The sequence below is a fragment of the Ornithorhynchus anatinus genome, chromosome 9 (assembly GCF_004115215.2).
Source record: "Ornithorhynchus anatinus isolate Pmale09 chromosome 9, mOrnAna1.pri.v4, whole genome shotgun sequence".
NCBI classification, from domain to species: Eukaryota; Metazoa; Chordata; class Mammalia; order Monotremata; family Ornithorhynchidae; genus Ornithorhynchus; species Ornithorhynchus anatinus.
Window position 1 is genome coordinate 17612255 of NC_041736.1, and position 25785 is coordinate 17638039.

At 40.3% G+C, this 25785-nt stretch overlaps 1 protein-coding gene across 4 annotated transcripts in view; it reads left to right on the top strand.

Moving 5' to 3' along the window:
• Positions 1 to 25785, top strand: part of RAPGEF4 (Rap guanine nucleotide exchange factor 4) — a 187350-nt gene that overhangs the window by 11937 nt on the left and 149628 nt on the right. For 2 of the 4 annotated variants that reach the window (XM_007671238.3, XM_007671239.3), the window contains exons 2-4: positions 2338 to 2480; positions 3599 to 3687; positions 13128 to 13274. In XM_007671238.3, coding sequence (XP_007669428.1) covers positions 2338 to 2480; positions 3599 to 3687; positions 13128 to 13274 — 379 coding nt within the window. Of the gene's footprint in view, positions 1 to 2337; positions 2481 to 3598; positions 3688 to 13127; positions 13275 to 19383; positions 19487 to 25785 lie in introns of those variants that run through there. The other 2 variants (XM_029072192.2, XM_029072193.2) reach the window with 2 other exon arrangements.

Genomic DNA, 25785 nt, shown 5'->3' on the forward strand with positions numbered 1-25785 from the left:
TCCCATGCCCATGCACTTTCCACCAAGCCACGCTTATAGGGCTCTGCAAACAGTAAGCATTCAGTAAATACCACTCATTGAGCTCAAATACATAAGAGTGTACGAAATGAGAAGGAGGTTGGCCTAGAGGAATGAGCAAGGGTTAGGGAGTCAGGGCACCTGAATTCTAATCTTGACTCCACCATTTGCTGTGTTCTCTTGGGTTAGTCTTTTAATTTCTCTGTGCCTCAATTTCCTTATTGTCAAATGACGATTAAAAATCTGTTTTCCCTCCCCCATAAACTGTGAGACTGTGTGGGAGACAGAGATCGGGACCAACTTGATTATTTTGTATCTACCCCAGTGTTTAGTATATTGTTTTTCACCTAGTAAGCACTTAATAAATCCCACAAGAATTGTATTTATTTGTGCATATTAATGTATGTTGCCCATCTAGACTATGAGCTCACTGTGGGCAGAGAATGTGTCTGTTTCTTATATTCTTATATTATACTCTCCCAAGCATTACTACAGTGCTTTGCACACAGTAAGAGCTCAATGAATATGATTGAATGATTAGTGAAAGGTTCAACAGTCTACCCATTCCCACTCTGCCCAAATGTGATCACAGGCTATTTAGAGGAACAGTACAATAGTTGCCCACTCTGACATCACCATTATAACATGATACTATCTAACATCACTAGCATATAATAGACTTCCTATCAAGGAATTAATCCAATTCCTTCTTGATTTTACTAGTACCTTCTGCTGGCCCAGTTCCATATATGCTTGGTACCCTGGTGTAAAAATGTTTTTCCCTCATTTTAAATCTCTTTTCAAGCTAGATCTGATTTGATACCAGACTTCTTTCCTGAACTGAAAGACAGCACTCATGCTGATTGTTGCAGAGATGTGATATTTAGCAAGATACATAACTCTACCATTTTCCTTTAAAGTTTTTCTTTTCCCCTGAGGATATCTTTTTCTCACAAGATGATCCCTGAAAAACTTTGAAGTGCCATTTGTAATTGAGAGAAATGGTCTCCTATGTTTAAGAAATCATTTGTCACTGAATGATACTGAAGTCTCATTCTTAGTGCAGCTGGTAAGCAGAACTTGGAGAAAGTCAATATGTCCCAGAGGTCTACAAAACTTAGAGCTATTGATTTGGTAGACATCTTCCTGAGTTTCAAACTGAGAACAGCAAGAAATCAATATAAACCAACTCTCCTCCTTTTCCTGTGTCACCCTGGACACCTATGACCCCCAATGTTTGATGGGACAAAGACTATAGTTATTATCTTATGATGAATAATTAATGTCCCTCTCAAGACTCAGTAGGGGAAAGGCCATATTAGCGGCTTGGAGGCAGGGAGTGCTGATTGAATCACAAAGAAGACTGGGAAGAATGCAAAAGAGAGACAGGAGCTGGAGGCAGGACTATTCAGAAAGGCGGGAAGTCCCCTGATTATATTAGTAGAAAAATGGGAAGGGAGCATAAGGGGAGTAAGAGAGGTCAAGGGGCATAACAGGTTTTGCAGCTCGTGGAAGTAAGGAATATAAACCGCAAAGTAGTTGGGGGGCCTGGATTTTCTTCTTTCTTTGCATCTTGCTGGAATATTGGAGCATAGGAAGTAATAGTTATAAAAATGCAGCTTTCAATTCAATTACCAGTTATACCTGTGATTGTACTCTCCCAAGCAATTAGTATAGTGTCTTGTACACAGTAAGTGCTCAATAAATACGATTGAATGAATGAGTGACTCTTAGAAATGTCTCTGATTCCGAACTGAAACAAGATTGCCTTGATGCTGGTAGCTAAATTGGATATTGGGAATGTTTTGATGCCTCAGCGCTGACTGTTACTTTGCCAGTTGGCAGGAATGTAGTTGTTTGAGGGTAGAGATTAGGATAAAACAGGCATTAGTTAGAAATCTAGGGGAATTTAATCATGCTACATGGGGCTCAATCTGGGATTCAGTGGATTAAAGGAATTAGTGCCGCATAATATTGGTTATTTCATTGCTTTTGGGCTATATCAGTCAAATTGACCTCTTCACTACTAAGTTGACTTCTCTGGAACCCAAAGTTCACTGAGGAATGGCAAGCTTAACCCAAATGAAAACAACTCTATTTTATGTAATATATTCAAGTTATATATTTGAAAGGGTTTTGCAGAAGCCATATGGCCTGGCCCCCCAAGTTTGGAGCTTCTGTAAAGGAAAAGATTAAGCTACTAATACACTGAAGTGTAGGTAAGATTAAAAAGGAATACCCTTTGTTTTGGTTTGGGTATTTTTGCCATTTTACATAGACCATTGACATTTGTGAAATTGTTTTATGTCTTCCTTGCAGACCTCTGGAGCGATCCAGCGAAGATGTGGATATTATCTTCACCCGACTGAAGGAGGTTAAAGCCTTTGAAAAGTTTCACCCAAATCTTCTTCATCAAATCTGTCTTTGTGGCTACTACGAAAATTTGGAAAAAGGAATCACGTGTAAGAAATTTAATTCCACTGGTATATTTTGCTTACGTGGTCTCTTGCTTGAGTACAGCATCTCTCTGGGGGTTGATTATTAATATAGCTAGATTGGCCCTTCTGTGACATACAGACAATAAAAAATAATTATTACAGTATTTGTTAAGGTTTTACTGTGTGCCAAGCACTGTACTAAACACTGAGAACTTACAAGATATCCAGGTAGGACACAGTCTGTTTTCCAAATGAGCCTTAGAACCCTAACACTAACCTTAACCCCAAACCTGGCCATATCCATAACCTCAACACTAACCTTAACCCTAAACCTAACCCTAGCCCTAATCTTAACCCTAATCCTAAACCTAAACCTTTCCTTCATAGTTAATGATGCATGGGTGTACAGATGTGAGTAATGTATTCTTTATCATTCTTTGTAGAGAAATAAGGTGATGGGTAAGCACGAAAAAATTCACCCCGAAGACCTTCATTATTAAGCTAGTAATACTGCTGTGTACAAAGGAAACATGAAAAACAAATGTATTTTATTACCAAAGTAATTAAATAAGCATGCACTTAATAGTAATAATTGTGGTATTTGTTAAGCGTTTACTGTATGCCAAGCACTGTACTAAGCACTGGAATTGATAAAAGCAAATCGGGTTGGATACGGTCATTGGCCCGCTTGAGACTCTCAGTCCTAGTCCCCATTTTACAGATGAAGTAACCAAGGCAAAGAGAAGTTAAGTCACTTGCCTAAGGCCACACAGCAGATAAGTGGTAGAGCTGGGATTAGAACTCATAATAATAATAATGTTGGTATTTGTTAAGCGCTTACTATGTGCCGAGCACTGTTCTAAGCGCTGGGGTAGACATAGGGGAATCAGGTTGTCCCACGTGGGGCTCACAGTCTTAATCCCCATTTTACAGATGAGGGAACTGAGGCACCGAGAAGTTAAGTGACTTGCCCAAAGTCACACAGCTGGCAAGTGGCAGAGCCGGGGTTCGAACCCATGACCTCTGACTCCAAAGCCCGTGCTCTTTCCAGTGAGCCACGCTGCTTCTCAACTCATGACCTAATGCAGCAAAGTAATAAAATAAGCATACACTTAATATGTTTCCGTGTTCCATCTTTTCAGTGTTTCGCCAGGGTGATATCGGAACAAATTGGTATGCTGTCTTGGCAGGATCTTTGGATGTTAAAGTATCAGAGACGAGCAGTCACCAGGTAAATCTCAACTGTGCTATAAAATCATTTCTACTGAATCTCCAGGGTGATGGGGAGGGAAGGGGAGACCTGTAAAAGCAAAAAAAAAAAAGATTTTGCACTTTGTTCTCTCAGTCAGTGACGTCTGCTCTTAATTTTACACCCTGTGAATGAAGATGTTTTAGATATATTTGTGTGCTGAAAAATTCTTCTCACAGTATGGTGATCTCCACCACATGACCTTACACGGCCCTCATGACATCTCCTCATATTGTCTCTCTTGATCTGTTGTGTGCAAAGAATATAGCCAAGTGACCCTAGGATTTGCTTCCAAATATGCAGAAGTGTTGGAGAAGCATACCTGGATATAAATCCTGCCTCCACCACTTGTCTGCTGTGGGTAGGGAATGTGTCTGTTTATTGTTATAACGTACTCTCCTAAGTACTTAATACAGTGCTCTTCACACAGTAAGCGCTCAATAAATATGACTGACTCACCTTTGATAACTTAATAACTTAATAATAACCTCTTAATAACTTTTCTCTGCCTCAATTTCCTCAACCGTAAAATGGGGATCAAATACTACTCCCTCCCATTTAGACTATGATCCCTATGTGGGACAGAGTGTATGTCCAACCTGATTAGCAATTAGAACAGTGCTTGACATGTAGTAAGTACTTAAATACCATTACTAATCATTATTAATGCTAACTATTGCTGATACTTTTAGTAAAGTGCTCTGCACACAGAAAGCTCTTAATAAATAAGTACTTTCCCACTGCATAAGGACTTGATCGTCTTCTCCCTTGATTCTCTTTCTCCCTATCTCTTCATCTCCATCTCTCGCTCTCCTAGCAGTAGCAGAGTTGTCCTTGGCCCTATCCTTTAAGGCAGTTACTCCTGATCTTACTTTCTAGGAATAAGTTTGATATGCATTAACATTTATTTCTAATCATAACATGGGAAACTGAACTTGGTAGGTAAAAACTTTTTTCAGTTCTGCAATTGGAATGTTATCTGTTGCTGCAGACCTGCAAATCTGTAATCTACCACAAGAGGGCAGTGTGAGAATATAGAAAAATTGAGGATTCATTTGTTAAGAGGCACAGATTTTTTGCAACGTTAATACACTTTTTCAAATGTTTTATTTTTCTAAATGTTTATGAAAACACAGAAAATAGGCATTATTTTGAAATTTGGAAATTTGAATGCTCCTCTTTCTACATTTGTACTATAAGAAACAAGTTTCTCATCATGTTCTATTTTCTCTAATGAAGTGGGTGTTCTTGTTAGATTTTATTTTTAAATGGTTAAAGCCAGAAACAAATGGGATTATTAAAATCCTCGTGGATTTTTATAACCTTATTTTATTATAGTATATTATATTATAATTATTAAAATTCTTATAGTGTACACTTTTGCTCAAACAATGTGAAATAGACCCCCAAAATGGACAGATCAATCAATCAAACATTGGTGTTTATTGAGCACTTGCTGTGTGCAGAGCACAGTGTGAAAAGCTTGGAAAAGTACAATTCAGTTCCATAAAATCGATAGACACAATCCCTGCCCTTAAAAGGTTTACAGGGAAGCAGGATTGCTTAGTGGAAAGAGCATGTGCATGGAAATCAGAGGACCTGGGTTCTAATCTTGACTTTACTACTGACTGGCCTTGGGCAAGTCACTTAACTTCTCTGTGCCTCACTTAGATAAGGATATCTATGAAATAGGGATTTTAACAGAAATACCTTTTCTACTTCCTGCTTAAACTGTGAGTTTACTGACTGGCCTTGGGCAAGTCACTTAACTTCTCTGTGCCTCACTTAGATAAGGATATCTATGAAATAGGGATTTTAACAGAAATACCTTTTTCTACTTCCTGCTTAAACTGTGAGTTCCATGAGGGACAGAGACTGTGTCCAGCCTATTTAACTTGTATTTACCCCAGTGCTCTGGTACATTGTAAGCATCTATTAGATGCTTATCTACTTAGTAAGCATCTACTACTGCATGGTGGGCTGTACTAGCGGGAGAGATTGTTTTTACTGAGCATTGGCTTCATGATGATTGGGATATTAAGAGACAAAAGCAGTGACAGGACCAGTAGGGACAACTTCATTAATGCGGCAAGGCTTTATTCTTTAAATGCTGTCAGGCAGCAGGGTGGGCTGGTCATGCACTGTCTTTTCGGCCAAACGTAGGTAGATTTTTACTGTTACCACCAGTAGCATCCCATTGCATCAAAGCTTTATTCTGAAGTGCTAACAGGCAGCAGGATGGGTTGGTCATGCACTGTCTTTTCAGCCAAACATGGATAGATTTTTACAGTTACCATCAGTAGCAGCACACTGGAAAATGAAGGTCAACTAGATATTACTCAGTCATCCTGTCAGAGAATTGATTAGTGTTTCTTACACATTTCGTTTGTATCTGATTTTCATTTGTCTTGGAAGGGTGTCCTGGCTAAACCACCAAACCTTTCAGGAATGACTCTCAGACCACAACACGGTGGCTTCCCTGATGGGGTTTGCTATTAAGAAAGGCTACTCACTAATTAGTATGTTTGCCAAGGTCTGAGGTCATGTACCATTAAAGTTAGCATTAAAAATTATTATGTGAAAAGACCAAGCATTCCAATTGTCTACACTTTCTTTCCACCTAAACAGCTACCACTCTGGTTCAGGGTATTGTCTTATCTACACATGTAAATTAACTATACTGGGCATTGTTTTATGACTAATTAGTTTAAGCGCTTAATACACTGTTCTGCCCACAGTAAGTGCTCAATAAGTACAACAGATAGTTACCATTTGTATGTGTATTCAGGAAGTAAAATAATGTAGAGCTATCAACAGGTTTTATTCCTAAATCAAGATAAATCCCCTACCAAAAGAAATTTAGAGCTAGTTTACCACATTTAGAATGGGAAAATCTCAGAATCAGGCAAAAAGCATATATTAAGTCATACTGCAAGCATTCAGATCTAAAGTAACTGATTAAATGTCAGAAAAGCACTAAAAATAAGGCACTTCTACGACACATGTCACATTAGTCTTCCCAGTGATTATGCATACTGATACACACACATTGGTTTGATCCATTGGTAGAGTGCTCGTTTAGTGGGTTTACAAGAAAATATGCAGTAGCAGCCATGGTTTTCTTCTCCTTTAAGATGGGGGCTTTAGAATTGGGCAGATTTTCAACCCATGTCCTAGCGTCCCTCTGGGATCTGGGCTATGCCTACTCCAACATCCCAGAATTTAGAGTGTGATATGGTTGGCATTTAATCCTGACTAATCCCTTAACATAATTTTAGATGATGTTAAGAAGCAGCTGGAGAAGCAGCGTGGCTCAGTGGAAAGAGCCAGGGCTTGGGAGCCAGAGGTCATGGGTTCAAATTCCAGCTCTGCCACCTGTCAGCTGTGTGACTGTGGGCAAGTCACTTAACTTCTCTGTGCCTCAGTTACCTCATCTGTAAAATGGGGATTAAGACTATGAGCCTCATGTGGGACAACCTGATTACCCTGTATCTACTCCAGCGCTTAGAACAGTGCTTTGCACATAGTAAGTGCTTAACAAATACCAACATTATTATTATTATTTTAGTTATTAGTTTGTTTCCATCTTTACCAATTCTAGGCAAAATGTGGAGATTCTTTAGTCACAAAATCGACTAATTAGAGCATCACAGTGTCTTCCTTCTTTGACCCAACTATTTTGGATAGACTGGCCATTCATCCCCTGTCTGGTAGCCATAATGTATGGGGAGTTTTTATGTCCAGTATCTTTATTTTAAGCACCTAGCCTTCATCTACTTTGGGCCTTGTTGCTAAGTCCAAATGTTTGGTTGCAACACCCAAAGCCAGTGACTTTGAATTGAGATATTCCCGTAGTGACATGCTCTAGGGTATATGAATTTCCACAAAGAATCTTTTTGTGTGTCCTCATTTTGTATCAAGCTCTTTGCTCTATGTAGCATACATCCGTCACTTCCAGGTCAAGCAAGGAGTGTCCAGTATTCCCAAGTGTCATCTACAGCCACCATAGTTGGCAAAGAGGCTGAGAAGGGAAACATGGATGATCAGTGCTTGAAAAATTGAGAATTCCCAGTTCACACCATTTTCTGTTGCTTGGATTACTTTTCTGGAAAATAAAACAAAAACAAAACAAAAAAAAATCAGTCCATGTCTTCCCACTTCTCAACAATCTCCAGTGGTTGCCCATCAACTTCTGCCTCAAACAGAAACCTCTCTACCATTGGCTTTAAAGCACTCAATCAGCCCTCCCCCTCTTACCTTACCTTGCTTATTTCCTACTACAAAGCAACCCACACACTTTGCTCCTCTAAAGCCAAAATACTCACTGTAACTTTTTTTAATGGCATTTATTAAGTGCTTACTATGTGCCGGGTACTGTACTAACTTGATTTTGCCTTTCTTACCACCAGCCCTTGCCCATGTCCTTCCTCTGGATTGGGACTCCTTCCCCCTTCATATTCAATAGACCACTCCCCACCTTCCAAGCCCTACTAAAATCCCGTCTCCAAAGAGCCCTTCCCTAAGCCCTTATTTCCCCATCTCCCTTTTGCCTCCCTTAAACACTTGGATCATTACCCTTTAAACACTTGATAGTCACCCCACCTTCAGTCCCATAGCCCTTATATACATATCTGTAAATTATTTTAATGCCTGTCTCCCCCTCTAGACTGTAAGATCATTGTATTATTTCTACCAGACTCTATTGCATTGTATTCTCTCAAGCTCTTAAATGCTTAGTACTCCATGAATACCATTGATTGGCTGATTAATTAATTGATTTCTATAGTAGACCACTAAAACTTTATTTAAAAATCCCACTCAAAGGTAGGATTGCAGAAATTTGGGCTCTTTGGCCAGACCATCGTTACTCTCAGGTGATGAGACTTCTAAATTGGATGCACTTTTTGAGATTCTGTCCCACCTCCCAGAAGGTGTAAGGTGGCACCCATCGGATCTGTGCTTTCAGCCAGGGTGGCAGGGATAATTTTCCAGTTTCTGGGTCAGTCGAGATGAAGAGGAGGAGTGGAGGATGAGACTTCAGGGGTGGCTATAGCTGCTGACACCCATTACCAACACCATCATTTACCAATACCATCATCATCATCACTGGTAGGATCGAGCTATCTCTTCTGGGCGGTTTCTACTACGCCAGAAATTCCCACCAGTGGTTGCTCCAGTGCTATTCACATGACACAGCTGCTTGTCCTTGCAAGCCCAGGGGCAACCATGGAGGGGACAGCACAGCAGCAACAGTGGAAGAGGGGAAGGTTGTTGGTGGAAGAAGCCTTTAGTAAATCGGTGCCTCCTTAATCCACCCCCCACTTTCCCTTTTCTCCTTTGTTGCTTTCCTTTCCCTTTTCTTCTCTTTCTGATTCCCTCTCTCTTCTTTCCTCCCCTCTTTTCTCTCTTCTAAAAGTCTTCCTCTATTTTTTCTCCCTTTCTGTCTTTGTATTGTCTTTCTGTTTTGCATACTTGATTTTCTCCCCATCTGTCTTTGTATTGTCTTTCTGTCTCGCATACTTGATTTATCACCTTCTTGCTCTTTTCCCTCCTTCCCTTTGTTTTTTGTCATATGTACCCCCATCCTGCTTTGGAGCCTGGAGAACCTGGTACCCCTTAGTTTAATCCCATCATCTTCAGAGGTCTTAAAATGGAATTTAATCGTGGCCCGTGTGTGTTGGGATAAAACATCCCTTTGACGGTTACAGTAGGAAAAACTGGTAAGGGCAGTAAGAAGATTGAGAGAAAGTGCTTTAGCTAGTAACTCTGATATCCTTACACTCGGGGGAATTGTGACAGGTCCTGGTCCATTCATAATCCATTCTGTGAATTTACAAAACCTGAACCCTTGAAAGAGCTGGCTGTCTAAATAAGGGGAAAACATGACCTTAGTCCTATAAACCTCAGTTTCATGGACATTTATCAGACTGGAGCTGTTTGCAGATGTCTTCCTAGAAAATTTGTTAGCATCCTTACTTAAATTCTTCTCTGTTCTTTAATTTCTTTCTGAGACATTATTGATTTTATTTTCCTGAACACAATTTTGTATGGTAATATCTGTGCAGAAGCAATTTGCCATGGTTCAAAGAACTGGACTATTATGGACATTTGTCTTAGTAATGTGATTACAGAGTCACTAACTTGAGCTTAATAACATTGGCCTATTATCACACATTAGATGCATGAAAGAAAAACAATGCATTTTCTAAGTCAGAAGATTACCCCTGTGTATTTCCCATAGTTTAATGTCATAGAAATTGGTTGGTGGAATGCAAATTAATTTTCACTTGACTTCTGAGAAGTTGTTTACCTTTTTCCAAACTAGATAGGTCTGCATCCAAACTTTATTAGCAATCTTGCCCCAGAACATTAAATTCATTTTTTAAATAGGTCTTTGTATCATTGGAATACTACTTTGCAGAAGTCACCCATGTTATGCTACCACTGACCAAATTAATCCATGCCCGTGGCCTAGCACCTCATTACATTGTGTTGAAGATCACAATGATTGTGTTTAAGCTTTTCATGTTGTCTTGTCCTTCTCCACCCATTCCCTTCCCTCATCATTTTCTTCCCTTCTTCTCTAATTTTTCTGGGAATTCTCTTGATTCTGACATTTTTCATCCTTTCCCACCAGATAATGAATGCCCATTTCCTCTTTCTTGTTTATCAACATCGTCTGCTATAGCATGCTGCTTCCAAACACACTAAAGGCTCCCTGATTCTTAAGAAGGTATTGTTAATCTGAATGCCTCCTCCAACTATCAGTCAATATCTATTGAGTGTTTACTCTGTTTAGAACACCAAACTAGTTGCTTAGAGAGCAAAGTAAAGTTAGTGGATGAGGTCTCTCTGCCCTCAAGGAGTTTATAATTAAGTGAGGGAGGTAGGCCCTACCCCCTGTCAATTTTCCCTCATATTTTAATTTCTTATTTTCTGAGCCATAAGAGGTTCTGCTTTTACTGATGCTTTCCTCTTTTCCAATGCCATCCAATATGATTTCATTACTTTAACACTAGACCAAAGCCACTGTCGTCAAAGCCTTCATTGACCTTCACAAGACCATCTCCAATTTTTGTTTAATCTTTTCAGCTATAAATCTATACATTTTTACTAATATTTTCTAGAAAATCAAGATTGGAGGAGAAGGTGAACCAAATAAATGGCCAAGAACTAAATCAATTAATCAGGGGTATTTGAATTTATAGCATCTAGCTGAAAGCAGGAGTCCCTTACAGCTTACTTCTCAGTTTGTTTCCGTTTTCTCCGAATCAGATGGGTAATTTGTCAGCTTTTATTGACAAAAGGAGAACAGGTATCCAGTCTCTTCCTTTTTCCATTAGTTTACTCCCTTTAAGGACTCTCTATAATAGACAAATTTGCCCATAACTGAGGCGGCAAGACTAGAGAGTAGGGGTCATAAAGTGTTAGAAGAGAGGGAGAGAAAGAAAGAGGAAGAAAATGAGAGGGAAGAGAGTTTGGAAAGAAGGAAAAAGAAAAATGAAGACCAAAGGGAGAGGGGACAATGAAGAACTCACCTTTACCCCTTGGCACTGCTGCCTTCGCCTCTGCCACCTAGGTGAGAATGGCAGTTCTCTTGGTGGTAAGGACCAAGAGGGGGCAGGTGCTGATTATAGAAGGTGGTGGAAGTGGGCCAAGGTGAATTGCCCCACCCCGTACCACCCTCCTCTGTTATGAACTTGGCTGGACAGAACTTATCCAACCATCACGATAAACCCGTGTCCAATCCTAGGTATTTCAGAGAGCAGAAAAGGCCTCCCCAATTTGTTGTCACTTTTCTGCTGTGAGACCTTGGGCAAGTCACTTCACTTCTCTATGCCTCAGTTACCTCATTTGTAAAATGGGGATTAAGGCTGTGAGCCCCAAGTGGGACAACCTGATTACCTTGTATCTACGTCAGCACTTAAAACAGTGCTTGGTACTTAGTAAACTCTGAACAAATACCATCATTATTATTATTATTATTGTTATCCTCTCTAACGTTGGACAACACATCCCTTGATGCTACAGGTCAGTCTTTCACATTTGATGATTTCCTTCTCTCTGATGTAGAGAAGCAGAGAGTCTCAGTGGAAAGAGCCCGGGCTTGGGAGTCAGAGGTCAAGGGTTCAGAGGTCATGGGTTCTAATCCCAGCTCCGCCTCTTGTCAGCTGTGTGACTTTGGGCAAGTCACTTCACTTCTCTGTGCCTCAGTTACCTCATCTGTAAAATGGGGATTAAGACTGGGAGCCCTACGTGGGACAACCTGATCACCTTGTATCCCCCCAATGCTTAGAACAGTGCTTTGCACATAGTAAGTGCTTAACAAATGCCATTATTATTATTATTATTATATGAATTTTATTTCAATTGTAGTCTCCTAAATGCTTAGTACAGTGCTTTGCACACAGTACTGCTAAAAAAATATGACTCCTCAATTGATCATTAGTATCCTTAGTAGTAGCCATCATGATTCAGATAATAAAGCAGTTTGGGTCCACTGGGGCCACTGGATTGGAGGAGATCTATTGAAATCCCTGTCCATGTCATGTTAATTCAAAGTTCATTACCTGATCCAGGGAGTGAGAGAAAAAAAATGAATGAATTAAAAATCATTCCCAGAATAAAGCATGCAACTACCATTGAATCACTCATCATCACAATTCATTTTTGACTCTATGGAAGCTATTGAGGTAGTTTAGCAGTATCCCAAGTGCCTGCTTTTGCTCCATCTCCCTTTTGCCATCTACCCTTTAGAATTCCATCCCCATCACTGCTTCCAGCAGAAGAGAAAGAAGAATCAGAAGTCAGAAGGTCATGGGTTCTTATCCTGGCTCTGCCACTTGTCTGCTGTGTGACCTTGGGCAAGTCACTTAACTTCTCTGTGCCTCACTTCATCTGTAAAATGGGGATTAAGACTGTGAGTCTTATGTGTGACAGGGGCTGTGTCCAACCCAATTACCTTTATCTACCCCAGCGCTCAGAACAGTGCCTGACTGTTAAGTAAGTGCTTAACAAATACCATAATAATAATGACAAAAATAATAATAAGAGGAGCCAGGAGGTGACCCTCACATTAATCCATCACTCTGCTAACTATTAATACTCTGGACAATGATTTGAAGGTGGGAGAAGTGAAACCAATGGGAAAAATTAGATTGGGGGATTATTTTTAGGATTTCATTAATATGGGTTTCCCTTGTGATCCATTATGGAGAAAATCAAAGTGAGAATTGACTGTACTTGAATTATTCCAACTCCCCACCCCACAGAAAAAATCTATCAAAAGGAAGTTTGAAGTGTTCTCCCAACCTTTTCCCTTGTTTAAAACCATCAAGTAGATAGGATGTGATAATCAATAGCAAACTACCCATTAACCACATACGTTAATCATATAATGGACACTTGTTTTTATTTCAAAGGATGCTGTGACAATATGTACCCTGGGAATTGGAACAGCGTTTGGAGAGTCGATTCTGGATAATACTCCCCGTCACGCTACTATTGTTACCCGGGAGTGCAGCGAACTCCTCCGCATAGAGCAGAAGGACTTCAAAGCACTATGGGAGGTAAACCCGAAAGGCTTCTTGTTCAATTAATGTAGTTATAGAAAAGAAAAGGGACTGAAACATGGATAATGACATTACAATCAAGTCTTAATGTGTTCCATTCTGAGCCAGTGGATGGAATTTCATTTTCGAGTGGCATTTCCGAGAATGACTGAAAGCCACTTTGACACAAAGATTCATCCATTCTTTAGTTTTTGCTCCATTTCCTGGCATACCTTATAATTATTTCTTGAATGACCACTGGGGGTTTTGTGGGCTTTTTTTTTTTTTGCCTGAGGCTTTGCAGTCCTTCCTGCTAGGTTATTTCACAGTTGCATTCATATTCCAGTGAAGAAAATAGTTTGGTATTTTTCTTTTGAATTTTTTAAATTGTCATTGAAATGTCCCCTTAACTTACTAGGAAAAGGAAGTCACCGGGGTTAACATCTGTACAGTTGAAATGCTTTTAAAAATATCGTACCCTATAATAATGTATTCAGTTTAATTCCTCAGCTTCAAAATATACTGCTGGCATACTAGTGATGAACACAAAAGATTCTGCTGCCTTTTGCATTTGCTGCTGCTTACTGTAGTCTGTCAATTACTGAACTGTTTCAGAAACTAAACCTGAAATAAGATCATAGCTTGTGTGGATGTTGGAAATCAATTACCAGTGAAGATCCAACTTAAATTTCTATTGTTTACTCACATCCTTTAGCTGAAATCAAGTTTTAAAACTGTATTGGCCCTTGCCTTTGTCTTCGGAGTATTCAATTCACACTGAGTTGGAAGTCTTCAGTACTTTGCTCCAGTGTTGCTTAAATTTTAAACTTGATGAAGAATTTTGTGAAATCAAATGGCATCACCCAGGGGACGCCATAAAGTAATAATGAGTAAACCAGCTGGTGAGGGTATGATTCTGCGTGGCCTTAAAAGCCATGCAATTGCTTGGAAAATCCCAGTGATGAAACCTGTTTTTTTTCTTCATGGTGGAAGTGTCTAAGTTTTGGGGTTACTTCCTTGAAACACCTCTTTAAAAAATGATTAAAAGCCCCAATTGATCAATAAAACGCAGAGAGGCAAATTCTTAATTTGGGGAAAGAAAAACTACAGTAGACTTTTGTGAACTGTGGATTTTCCATCGTTAAAGTGACGGAGCTTAAGACAGGGTAGCCATTTCTTTTCTTGCCTTTTAAAAGGTGAGCTGCCCCATCATTAAAAAAACAACAGAATTTACAAAATGCATTTAAAATCTGAATGATTTCTCCCTCCGAGTTGGGAAATATGAACATACTTCCCTTTAGTCATTTCTGCTTGTGGAAATGCATGGAGTTTTTTTGGGTTTTTTTTGGTTAGTGTTTTAGAGAAAAGAGTTTTAATTATAGCCTTCAGAAATGTGAAAGTACATGACCCCTCAGACAGCTGCCTATGTTGATTTCACAGACACTTTTCTAAATACTCTGAATTGCTATATAGAAGCAGTCTTAATGACCCATGCCTTCCTGTCCACCGATTCCAAAGAAGCTCCTTCTTTGCAGCATGACTGCTCAGAGGTCCCGAACCAGGTAGCAGAGTGAAGCAGGGTCCATCAGAAGGTGTTGGAAAAGCTAGTGTGGGACCCAAAGTACTGCATGGCTGACTCTCTTTCCAGAATAAATATTTCAAAACCAGGTTGTGATATGGTAGTTTAAGAGCGCTGAGTAGAGAAGCAGTGTGGCTGAGTGGAGAGACCATGGGCCTGGGAGTCAGAAGGACCTGGGTCCTAATCCTGGCTCTTGGGCAAGTCACTTAACTTCTCTGGGCCTCAGTTACCTCATCTGTTAAATGGAGATTGAGTGTGAGCTCCACGTAGGACAGGGTCTGTGTCCAACCTGATTAGCTGGTATCTACCCCCATGCTTAGATAGTACATGGCACATAGTAATCGCTTAGCAAGTACCATAATAATTATTATTATTCGAGAAGGGGAAATCAAGACTGTGGCTTCTGATGGGTCGCCGGGTACTGGCTCTGTCTCTGATGGGGGAAAAACACTAACCCTCATTTCATGGTGTCAGCAGAAGGGGGGAATCCAGGAGACCAGTGGAACATCTGGTGAGTCTGAGGGGTGAATTCAGCCCCTTAGGGTCATCATCATATACATAAGGAGAATGGACGTACACTCCCCCCCACCCCCGTGACCTTTGTTTTTAAGGTTGGGCAATGGGGCAGCCCGAACCATCTGGAAACAGGGTCTCCTTCAGTTCCAACCCAGCCTTGACTGTAGCCAGAAAGCAGGAGAGTTTAGCTGATACTGGAATTGAATTGGTCCTGCTCCGTACTATATTAGGCTTACTGACTATATGGCAGGATGCACCACTGAAGCTCTTTTTAAACTAGTAATCATCTTTATTCAGCACTATGTGCAGAGCACTGTGCTAAGAGCTTGGGAGAGTACAGCATAACAGCGTTGATAGACACGTTTCCTGCCCTTAAGGAACTTACAGTCTAAAGGGGAAGACGGGCATTAATGTAATTAGGATGCTGACTAGAGGATCGTGCATCCAGAGCTTTAGTAATATGAAAAAGTTACCAGATCTCCTCCCGTCTTCCAATCCAAACAACAGTGGCTGGTCCCTTTATCTCTATGCCCATTAAAGGAACTAGGTATGAAATTCTGAGAGATACTCCTCTTTTTTAACCTTTAGACTACTACTGCTTTAGGCTGTTAAATTGTATGTCCCACTGGCCTGGCATCTTATCTTTCTTTGCTTTTTTTTTTTTCCTGTTGCAAACATGGTCAGAAGCAATTATGTAGTTGGCTTGGGCAAGGGATCAAGTAAAAACAAATGCTCCCCGGAACTTGGAAATAGGAAGAGGTGGACTGATCCTCCTGTTCTGTTTTCATGCCCTATGTCTTTCCTAGTGATAATCCTCATTCCTTCTCCGCCCTTTACAGATTTCTATAACCAACTGAAATAGCATTTGGACACTTGTGGGTATTAGGCCTACCTATTTTAGGGTCAGATGATCTTTTCTCATGTTAAGTGACTTGTCATAAATGTGTTCTGAAATAGCTAATAACACATTAGTCCCTCTGTGCATCTTTAGTGTGAGTTAGAGCCAGAGCATTTATCATCTGATTTCTAATAATATTCTTGGAAAGAAAAGAGAAAATAGCCATGCACATGTATTATATAGACAATGAATATTAAAACCATTGTGTATCATTTTCAGCTCTTGAGACTATAAGAATTTAAAACTCAGTGAAATTAGTGCCCCTTCATACCATTAACAGACAAGGTAAATGACTAAGCACTGAAGCTAAGTATAGACTTGGGAGTCTTAAGCCTGTTATTAATATTTGATCCAAGATTATGGTGCTTTATTAATGGTGGCCCTTGAAATTAATATAGAAGTGATTTATTATCTATGTAATGCTATACAATTTCCCCAATGTATTTGGAGCAACAGAGTTGTCCAGTGATTAGAGCCATACATTAGTTATTAGGGTTACCTATTTCTCTCTGAGTTTTCTAATTTACGGGCCCTACGTATCAAGCTATTCTAAAGTTTGAAAGCCCCAGTTGTGGTGGCAAAAAGGAAGAAGGGAAGGATGTATCTGAGTTCATCGCAAGCATTTCTTGACTTATAGCTGAGATCCCGTTCTCTCCTGTAGCAGGATATGCAACAGTTGCTGTCACTCCCACCATGTCTGGAAACTGTGAGTCTACATCCTGTACCGTCCCACCCTTCTTGCTCCATCCTATTTCACAGTTCAGCTTCTCCCCATCCATCTTGTCCCTTTCAGAGCTTGGGAGACAAAGTGGGATGATCAGAGAGTGACGTGAACGTGACATCAGGTGGGGGCGTGTTATACTGCAGTGTGGCAAATGAATTCTTGAATCACCATTCGAGTCTTAAATTGTCTTGAAGATGCACATGTAGTCGAGAGTCCTTAAGAGAGAGACCCTTTGGAATACACTCCCAAGTTTTTAAATTCTTGGGCACGTTGAGAAAAGTAGTATAGTAAATATATGTGGTCTTTTGGAAATACCTGCAGTGTTTTCAAGTTATGGTCTGATTGGTGTCTTACCTCTTTGGTTATTACTAAAGAGCACGGGAAGCAGTGTGGCCTAAGGGAAAGAACATGGGCCTGGGTTATAATCCCAGCTCTACCACTTGCCCTTTCAGTTTCAGACTCAGTTTCCTCAACTTTAAAATGGGGAAGGAATACCCGTCCTTCACACCTACCTAAATTGGTGGCCCTGTGTGGGTCAGGGACTGTGTCCTATCTGATTAACTTGTCTCTCTCCCTGCAGTTAGAATAGTGCTCAATGCAAAGCACTTAGCAAGTACCATTATTATTATTACTATTATCATCCAGGACTCCCCTTGGCAAATTATTGTGCTTGTAATTAAAATCTTACCACTAAATAGCTGCAATCAGCAACATTGTCTTGGAGTATTAGTGTGCACAAGGCTGGTAGTGAGTAAATATTTTTCATGTAACTTGGACCTTTTCTATTCTTCACCTGAAAAGGAATAGAAGAAAATTAAAGGAGTTTATTCCGTTCTTGAGTGTTTTTAGCAAAGGAATGTGAAATGGTGGTCAGAAAATATTGTATTTGTAGAAAATATGCTCTGGAAATTGGGAAATCCAGGTGACCTGAAGAAATGTAATTCTCCCAATTCCACTCTCCTACATTTCACTTTGGGATTTAATTCTATCAGGGATGCAGGCAGTTGGGTGACAGAAATCTTGCTTCTGTTATAGTTTCTTTCCCTTTCTCTTTTCAGATCGAGTAAAAAGATCTTTCCTCCTTTATATTCCAAGGATAAGCCATCTGAAGACATCTATATTGTTAAGTAATACAGAGACAGGAATGGTGATCAGGACCTTGCCGATGTTTTTTAATGATCCTTTCATAACTGGATTCTCTAAGGGGTATCTGTGTAGCTCTTTGAGTGGAATCATCTTTTCAGGCAAATCCTCCAATCTGCTATCACAGCTGTGGGGGTATTTAATATCAATTGAAAATACTGTGGTGATTTAAAAAAAAATGGATATTGTTGACCAAAATCAACAGTGAAAAGCTTCTGGAAGGAAGCTGGGCACCTTAGAGTTCTGGGATCATTTTATAGGCCTAAAATTTTCTGTAAAACAGAAGTTCAAACAACTACAAACAAGAGGCAGCAGCTGGGAAACAGCATGGCCTAGTAAGCAAAAAGAGGACGGGCTTGTGATTCAGAGGACCTGGTTCCAATCCTACTTCTGCCACCTATCTGCTAGGTGACCTTGGATAAGTCACTTAACTCTTCTGGGCTTCGGTTTCCTCATCTGTAAAATGGGCATTAAAATACCTGCTCTCCCTCTACTTACACTGAAAGCCTGATGAGGAACAAGGACTATGTATGACATGATTATCTTGTATCTACCCCAGTGCTTAGTATAGTGCTTGGTGCAGAATAAGTGCTTAAGAAATACCACTGTTATTATTATCATCATTATTACAGTTGCAAACTAAAGACTAATCTTTTCATAGATTAGTGTGGAAAAGGCAGCCAGCCAGGCATGGACTTAGTAGCGGGAACACACTCATGCAGAGCAACCCTACCCTAAGTGTCCTCTTTTAATACAAAGGAGGATGATATAGGCAGTCTAAACCTATAGAATAGGATCTAAGAGGAGAGGGAATCCATTCTTCTGCAACAGAACTTGCTTTTATTTGTGGCACATCCAGTCTAGTGCAGGGTTACTTTTGCTTCCGGCCTAGAAAACTGCTTCAAAGGGCTAAGAAAAACACATCCCAAAATAACTACAACAGCCAGGACTGCACACTAGGGACCCTGGCCACACACATCCTGTTGGGTTGCAATCTTACTCCCCCCCAACGTTCTGATTCCTCTAAACCAAGCGGAAGCCTGGTCAATGTGTTTGTGTCGTGGGTGTCAGAACCTTGTCCCCTGGCTTTCCACCCAGTGGCATGCAGATTCTAAATGAGAAAGGAAAGGAGTGAAGTGGTTGGGAGGTGACTTAAAAAAAAAAGTGGCATTTTCCTATTGCTTCTTCAGCTTTCCTGGACAACACGCAAGCACCGGTTTCCTTTTTGCGGGCTGAGATAACAGCAGGAGTTAGAGCCAGGAACAGGGAAACATCTACGGCAGAGACGGGTCTTGCTATTGATGTAAAGAGTAGCTCTTTCTCGGCCATCGAGTAACGTTGACGGAGCAAGAGAGCGTATGCTACACCAGGTCAGAATGGATCTCTTTCCACTGAAAGGAGGGGCCTGGGTGAGGGGAGTTTGGGTATTAAGGAATTATATATGAATATACTTCTGGCAAATGTTTTTTCTGATTTTCGTCCAGCAGAACCAAATCTGTGTTGAGAGCTCTTTTCCTTTCAAACATTTGGCCAGGGAAAGGGGGGATCCCCTGTTCTTGAAGATAGGAAATGTGGATGTAAAAAATGTTTCTTTCTAGGAAGGTAGTTGGTCCTGAATAGGCAATGTTACATTGGTTAAATAAATCTGAATATTCAGTTATTAATGCAAGAACTGACTCAAGTGACATGGAATATCAGAGATGGACTTTGGGCAGGGGATATTTAGTTCAGTAAGGTAACAGATTAAGGACCATTAAACTCCACCCCCAGATATCAATGAGAATCTCTCCTGTGGTGTAGAGGCAGTATGTGGTCCTAAATGTGTTAGAGGTTTTCTTTTACATTATTTATAGCTTGAAGCTCTACTACCACCTCAAGCTGTGATCTCTCCTCTTCTCAGAAGATAATCAGGAGGGAGTCAGGCTGGCTCAGGTCTTGGATGGTAAACTCTGGGGAAAACCCAGACTCTACATAAAAGGGCAGGTGATGAGATTAATGTAGGAAGAAGAGGTCTAGCTATACTCAACCAATGTCTAGAGTGACATTCCAGGAAAGCTTGCTGCTGGTCGTTTTAGAGTTTTGTGGACAAGGAACTTATTTTTGGCCTCCTTTTAGCTTTCCCAAGCACTTAGTACAATGCTTGGTACTCATTTGGTGCTCAATAAATACAGTTGATCTGATTTTTTAGGAGGACACCTGCCAAAACAGAGCCTCTGGCTCATCTTTCAAATGACTGTAAGATATGTGAGTTTAACATGTGCCAATCGGCATGTTTCTTTACTGTCCTCCCTGCTGTTGGTGGGTAGTATCAAGTTTGCTGTGTGACCTTGAGCAAGTCACTTTACTTTCCTGGGACTCAGTTACCTCATCTGTAAAATGCAGATTGAGACTGTGAGCCCCAAGTGGGACAGGGACTGTGTCCAACCCAATTTGCTTGTATCCACACAATTTGTTAAGCACATAGTAAGCACTTAACAAATATCATTATTATTATTATTCCCCTTGCTGGTATAACTTGTGAAGATTGAGTCAGATTCCAAATTGCAGTTCAATAAATCTGCATTGAGTTGCCATTTCATTCCAAAGGAACCCGCATTTCTACAATGGGCAAAGATATCAACAAGGATCTGGATCTAGTTTATCTAGCTTGCAGCTTGGGTTTGCTATTATTCCAGACCAAGGTGGAGAAGCAATGTGGCTTAGTAAAAAAAGCACTGGCCTGGAAAGCAGAGGACCTAGGTTCTAATCCCAGATCTGCCAATTGCTTGTTGTGTGACCTTGGGCAAGACACTTAACCTTCAGTTTCCCTGTTCTCTCTACTTCTTAGACTGTGAGTGGGACAGGGACTGTGTCCAACCTAATTAACCTAACACTTAGAACAGCACTTGACACATAGTAAGCACTTAACAAATACCATAAAAAAAGGAAAAGTGATTAAAATCAGGAAGTGGGGGGATGGGAGTGTGTGTGTGCGTATATTCGGGAGGGGGTGGGTGGGGAGAAGAAGCTACTTGCCCCCCAATCTCTGTTTGCATGATCTTATATGGGCACCTCAGATAAGAAGTCTGCTCTATCCTGAGACTGCTAGGAGAGATTGGTTGATCTTTGTCCAAAGCTTCCCAGGCATCAGGTGCTGTATTATTAAGTTCCCAATGGTGTTTTCAGTGTTTTGCTCAGCAGTCAGCTCCATCCTGGGATTTAACAGCTCCCCCTATGCAAGGAGAATTCCATTTAGGAATCTCAAGGGTTCCCAGAGAGAAGCAGATCTGACTCGAAGAACGGTCATGCAGTGTGAACTGATAGACAATGTTTTGGGCTTCGTGGGTTAGAAGGAGCAATGTCCTGGGACATGCACACAGCCATCACACAAGCTTCCAAGGGTAGGCTGTCTGATATGGATTTACTTGAGCCACAGATAGCAGGAAATCTTATTATAGCATTTAGGCTTTTAAAAGAATAAAACCCCCCAGTTTACTACAAGAATGCTGTCAGGTGGCTGATTTTAATGACCACAAACCAGGAGAAGCATCTTGAATATGTGACAGTATACTTAGAACAAACCTGAAACTTTTCATGAGAAATCACAGTGTTATGGAGTAGAGCATTGAGCTGGGATTTAGAGCTGTTCCTGGCTTGGTCAGACCTTGCTAGGTGATTTTTCAGCCAACTGCTTACTTTCCAAAGTGCTTCCTCTCCTGTGGTCACCTGACCTGAGAGGGCCAGTGCTGGTTTATCCCTATAGACTTTCGCTTCTCTTACTTTGAGATGTTATTTCTGGTTGAAATGAGGTTGACAGGAAATTGAATCCAACTACAAGTACAGTGACAGTGGTTTGGTTCCAGAGTTTTTGTAAGTTAAACTTTCATGTGTAAAATCTGTGTGTGAGCATGAGTAGGTAGAGTGGGAGAATTATGGGGGTGGGAAGTTGGGGATGGATTAATGATTTGGTGTTAAAGTTTTGTCAGACTGCGAGCAACTGCAGCGTACCTTGGAGTTTTCACCACTGAGGGTGAAGGAAATAGATTGTGGTGGTGGTGGTGAAGTTGTCAGAATGTAACATGCTTTCCTTATTGCTGACGGATTGCTTCAGAATGTTGCCATAGAGGAGAAAGGTGAAAACTGTTTCATTTGTTCTGTTTTTTTATTACCCCGTCGCTGTCCAGAGGCAAACCATCCTGGTTTTATATCAAGAAGCAGTGGACTTCCTTAATGGTGAACAATAGGAGTCTGATTATGTAGTTCAGTCAACACTGAGAAGCAGCATGGCCTAGTGGATAGAGCATGCACCTGGGAGTCAGAAGGACCTGGCTTGTAATCCCGGGTCTGCCGCTTGTCTGCTGTGTGACTTTGGGCAAGTCATTTCACTTTTCTGTACCTCAGTTACCTCAACTGTAAAATGGGATTAAGACTGTGAGCCCCTTGTGGAACAGGGACTTTTGTCAATGATATTAGCTTGTGTTTATCCCAACAATTAGTACAGTGCCTGGCACATAGAAAGCACTTAACAAATACCATGAAAAGCAACAACAACAAAAAAAATTAACTTTGTAGGATGGAAGCGTATTGCAGGCATTAGCATTTGGTTTCAATTCCCCAAAATTCATTGGCTCCTTTCGAAGACCACGCTGTTTATTCATTTATGTTTTGGTGCCATTTGTGGTAAGTGCTCATTGATTGATTCCTGTGTTTTGGTGTGGACTATCCTCTGAATTTCAGGGGTCTTTCTTCTTCTGTATTGCATGTGGTTTTGTCACCAAAATCAGCTTCATCCTCCTGCTGTCTTCCCTCTTTGGTAGACCAGAAGGAGCAGAAATGTCGCCATTAAGATTGAGATTTATTTGCTGGAGCAGAATGAGGAGTTAAATAGCTTAGTCAGATTGAACTACAATTTTGTTTTTGCTATCCTAAAATATTTCTTGCTTTTAACTAAACCTATGGTGGTGTCTTTTTCCAGTAAGTACTTCAGAGAATGTCTTCAGAGAATATAGTGAGGATTGGCTCCATCTTAAGTATTAGTAGACATAAGTCATTACAACTAACTCCCCTACCCATTCTAATTTCCTCAGTGAGTTTACTAAACTTGTTGGAGTATATTTGCCAGGTGTTCTTTTATGTTTTGCCTTTTTCTCAAAGATATCCCATTCAGAACATTCATTTCTTCCATATTATGAGTGTTCACCTTGCTTTTTGGAGTGAACACACTGGCATTAAGGAACATTGTTCTGACCATGTGTGCCTGTCTAGATGCAGCAGCACATGATGTGGGAAGAAATGGTTGTGTACATATGTGTGCTGTAGAAATTGGAGTAAGTACCTCAAATCGAGCTTTTCTTAAGGTGGGATTTGGCAAGAATTTAACCCTTGCATAATAGGTGAACTAGGAGGACACAGTTTAAAAATCATGGGTCCTCCATTTTAAATGAGACATCTAGTATCATCAGGGCAATATAAATTAGACAAATAAGCAAGGCTTTCTTCCTCCTTTGAACTGAATACATTTTTCTTTTCAGTTATACTCTAATGGGTAGGAAAAATCAAGACCATTCTACATTTTCCAACAGCGACAAAGGAAATCCCAAAACTTTTGGCAGTCACATTCTTCAAAAGGACTGTTGGAGAACATTGAGTTTTTTTTTAGAATAAAGACAAATGGATATGAAATAATAATAAATGTATTTATATTAAGTGTATGTCGTGTGCTAGGCACTGGGGTGGGGTCAGTCAACAGGGGGTAATCTAATTGAACATAGCCCCTGTGTCATGGGGTTCACATTCTGAGATAGGAAGTGTTAAGTATTATTTTCCACATTTTTCACAGGAATAAACTAAGGCTCAGAGAGGCTAAGTAAATTTTCCAAGGCCATACAGAAAACCAGTGACAGAGCTGGGACTGGAACTATGGGTTTCTGAAATCACAGTGCCACACTCTTTCCAAAAGGCCACACTGTCTTCTAAATAAATATCATTTTGGTTTAACTTTTATATGCAGTTTCATTTTTTGGCCACCCTACAAGTAACACTGAACTCCCTTTCTCTGTGTAGAGTCTATAGATTCAAACCAGATTGGCTCAATAGAGAGATTCCCAGGAGCTCTTTGTGGCAGAGACCATGTCTTTCAACCGTTGTATGGTCCCAGACACTTAGAACCATGCTCTGCACACAGTTAGCACTCAATATACAATATTGATTGACTGAGCTGAACATGGGAGTGCGCTATGAGAGAATAAATCCAAGGGATTTATTCCGGTTAGCCAATTGCGCTTTGCCTGTAATAGGAACATCAGATATTCAAAACATATAACTAACAAATTTGAAAATAATTACATTTACTCATTATCTTGTATATCATGTCATAATTTATTTGTGATTTGGTCAGTAGTTGTCCACTTGTCTGTATGATCTTTACATTCTACTGTGACAACAAGATTGTCTTAGATTGAAAGCAACAATAAGATGACTCTCAGTGTCTGCAGAGAAGCAGTGTGGTTTAGTGGAAAGAGCAAGGGCTTGGGAATCAGGGGTCGTGGGTTCTAATCCCAGCTCCACCACTTACCAACTGTGTGACTTTGAGCAAGTCACTTAACTTCTCTGTGCCTCAGTTACCTCATCTGTAAAATGGGGATTAAAACTGTGAGCCCCACGTGGGACAACCTAATTACCCCTGTATCTACCCCAGCGCTTAGATTAGTGCTTGACACATAGTAAGCACTTAACAAATACCATTATTATTATATAACTCAGTTTTAAGTATAACTCAGTTTTCCATCACTTACAGATAACTGCTTAACGATACTGTTTGGGGATGATGGTAAATGATTAGGATTTCCATGTGATTAATGATGCCAACTATATGAGTGAAAGAAAATATTACTTTAAAACTGTTTTTTAACTCTTTTTCCAAATTTTTTTATCATTTTTAAAAATGGTATTGTTAAGTGCTTACTATGTGCCAGACACTGTACTAAGCAAGAGTGAAGTAGGTAGGTAGCTAATCAGGTTGGACCCAGTCCGTATCCCACATAGGAATCACAGTCCTCATCCCCATTTTACAGATGAGGTAATTTAGGCACAGAAAAGTGAAGTGATTTGCCCAAGGTCATGCAGCCGACATAGTGGAGGCAGGATTAGAACCCAGGTCCTCCAACTGCCAGACCCGTGATCTTTCCATTATGCCACGCTGCTTCTGAGTTTATGCAGAGTTGACCTAAATGTTTCTCTTATGTCATATATCTTTGCATACCAATGTCATGTATATAAATCTACAGGTATATATCTTGTAGAGCTTTTTAGAATAGGTTAATCCATGCTCTTCAGACTCAGCTCCTCTTTCCAGGAACCCCAGTCAACAGTTTTTTCCCTGCTCCTAACATCTAGCTCTTTTTCGATTTTTTTTTTCCACCATGCCCTAGATTCCCTATTACCCCATTTTAACTGAAGCCAGAGTTCAGGTCTGGGAGAAACATGAAACTTAGTAGGATTGTAATTGGATCAAAAGCTAATAAAGTGATCCCTTTTCTTTTTCTGGAATAGTTTTCTCTACACCTTTCATTGCAGAGGCATTAGTGGCCTTTTTATGGCTCCTTGGAAGAATAGGAGCTCTTATGCATAATGTAGTCATGAAAGTGGATAATATTTTCCTTTCTCTTGTTTTGGCTTTGGCTTGTTGTTC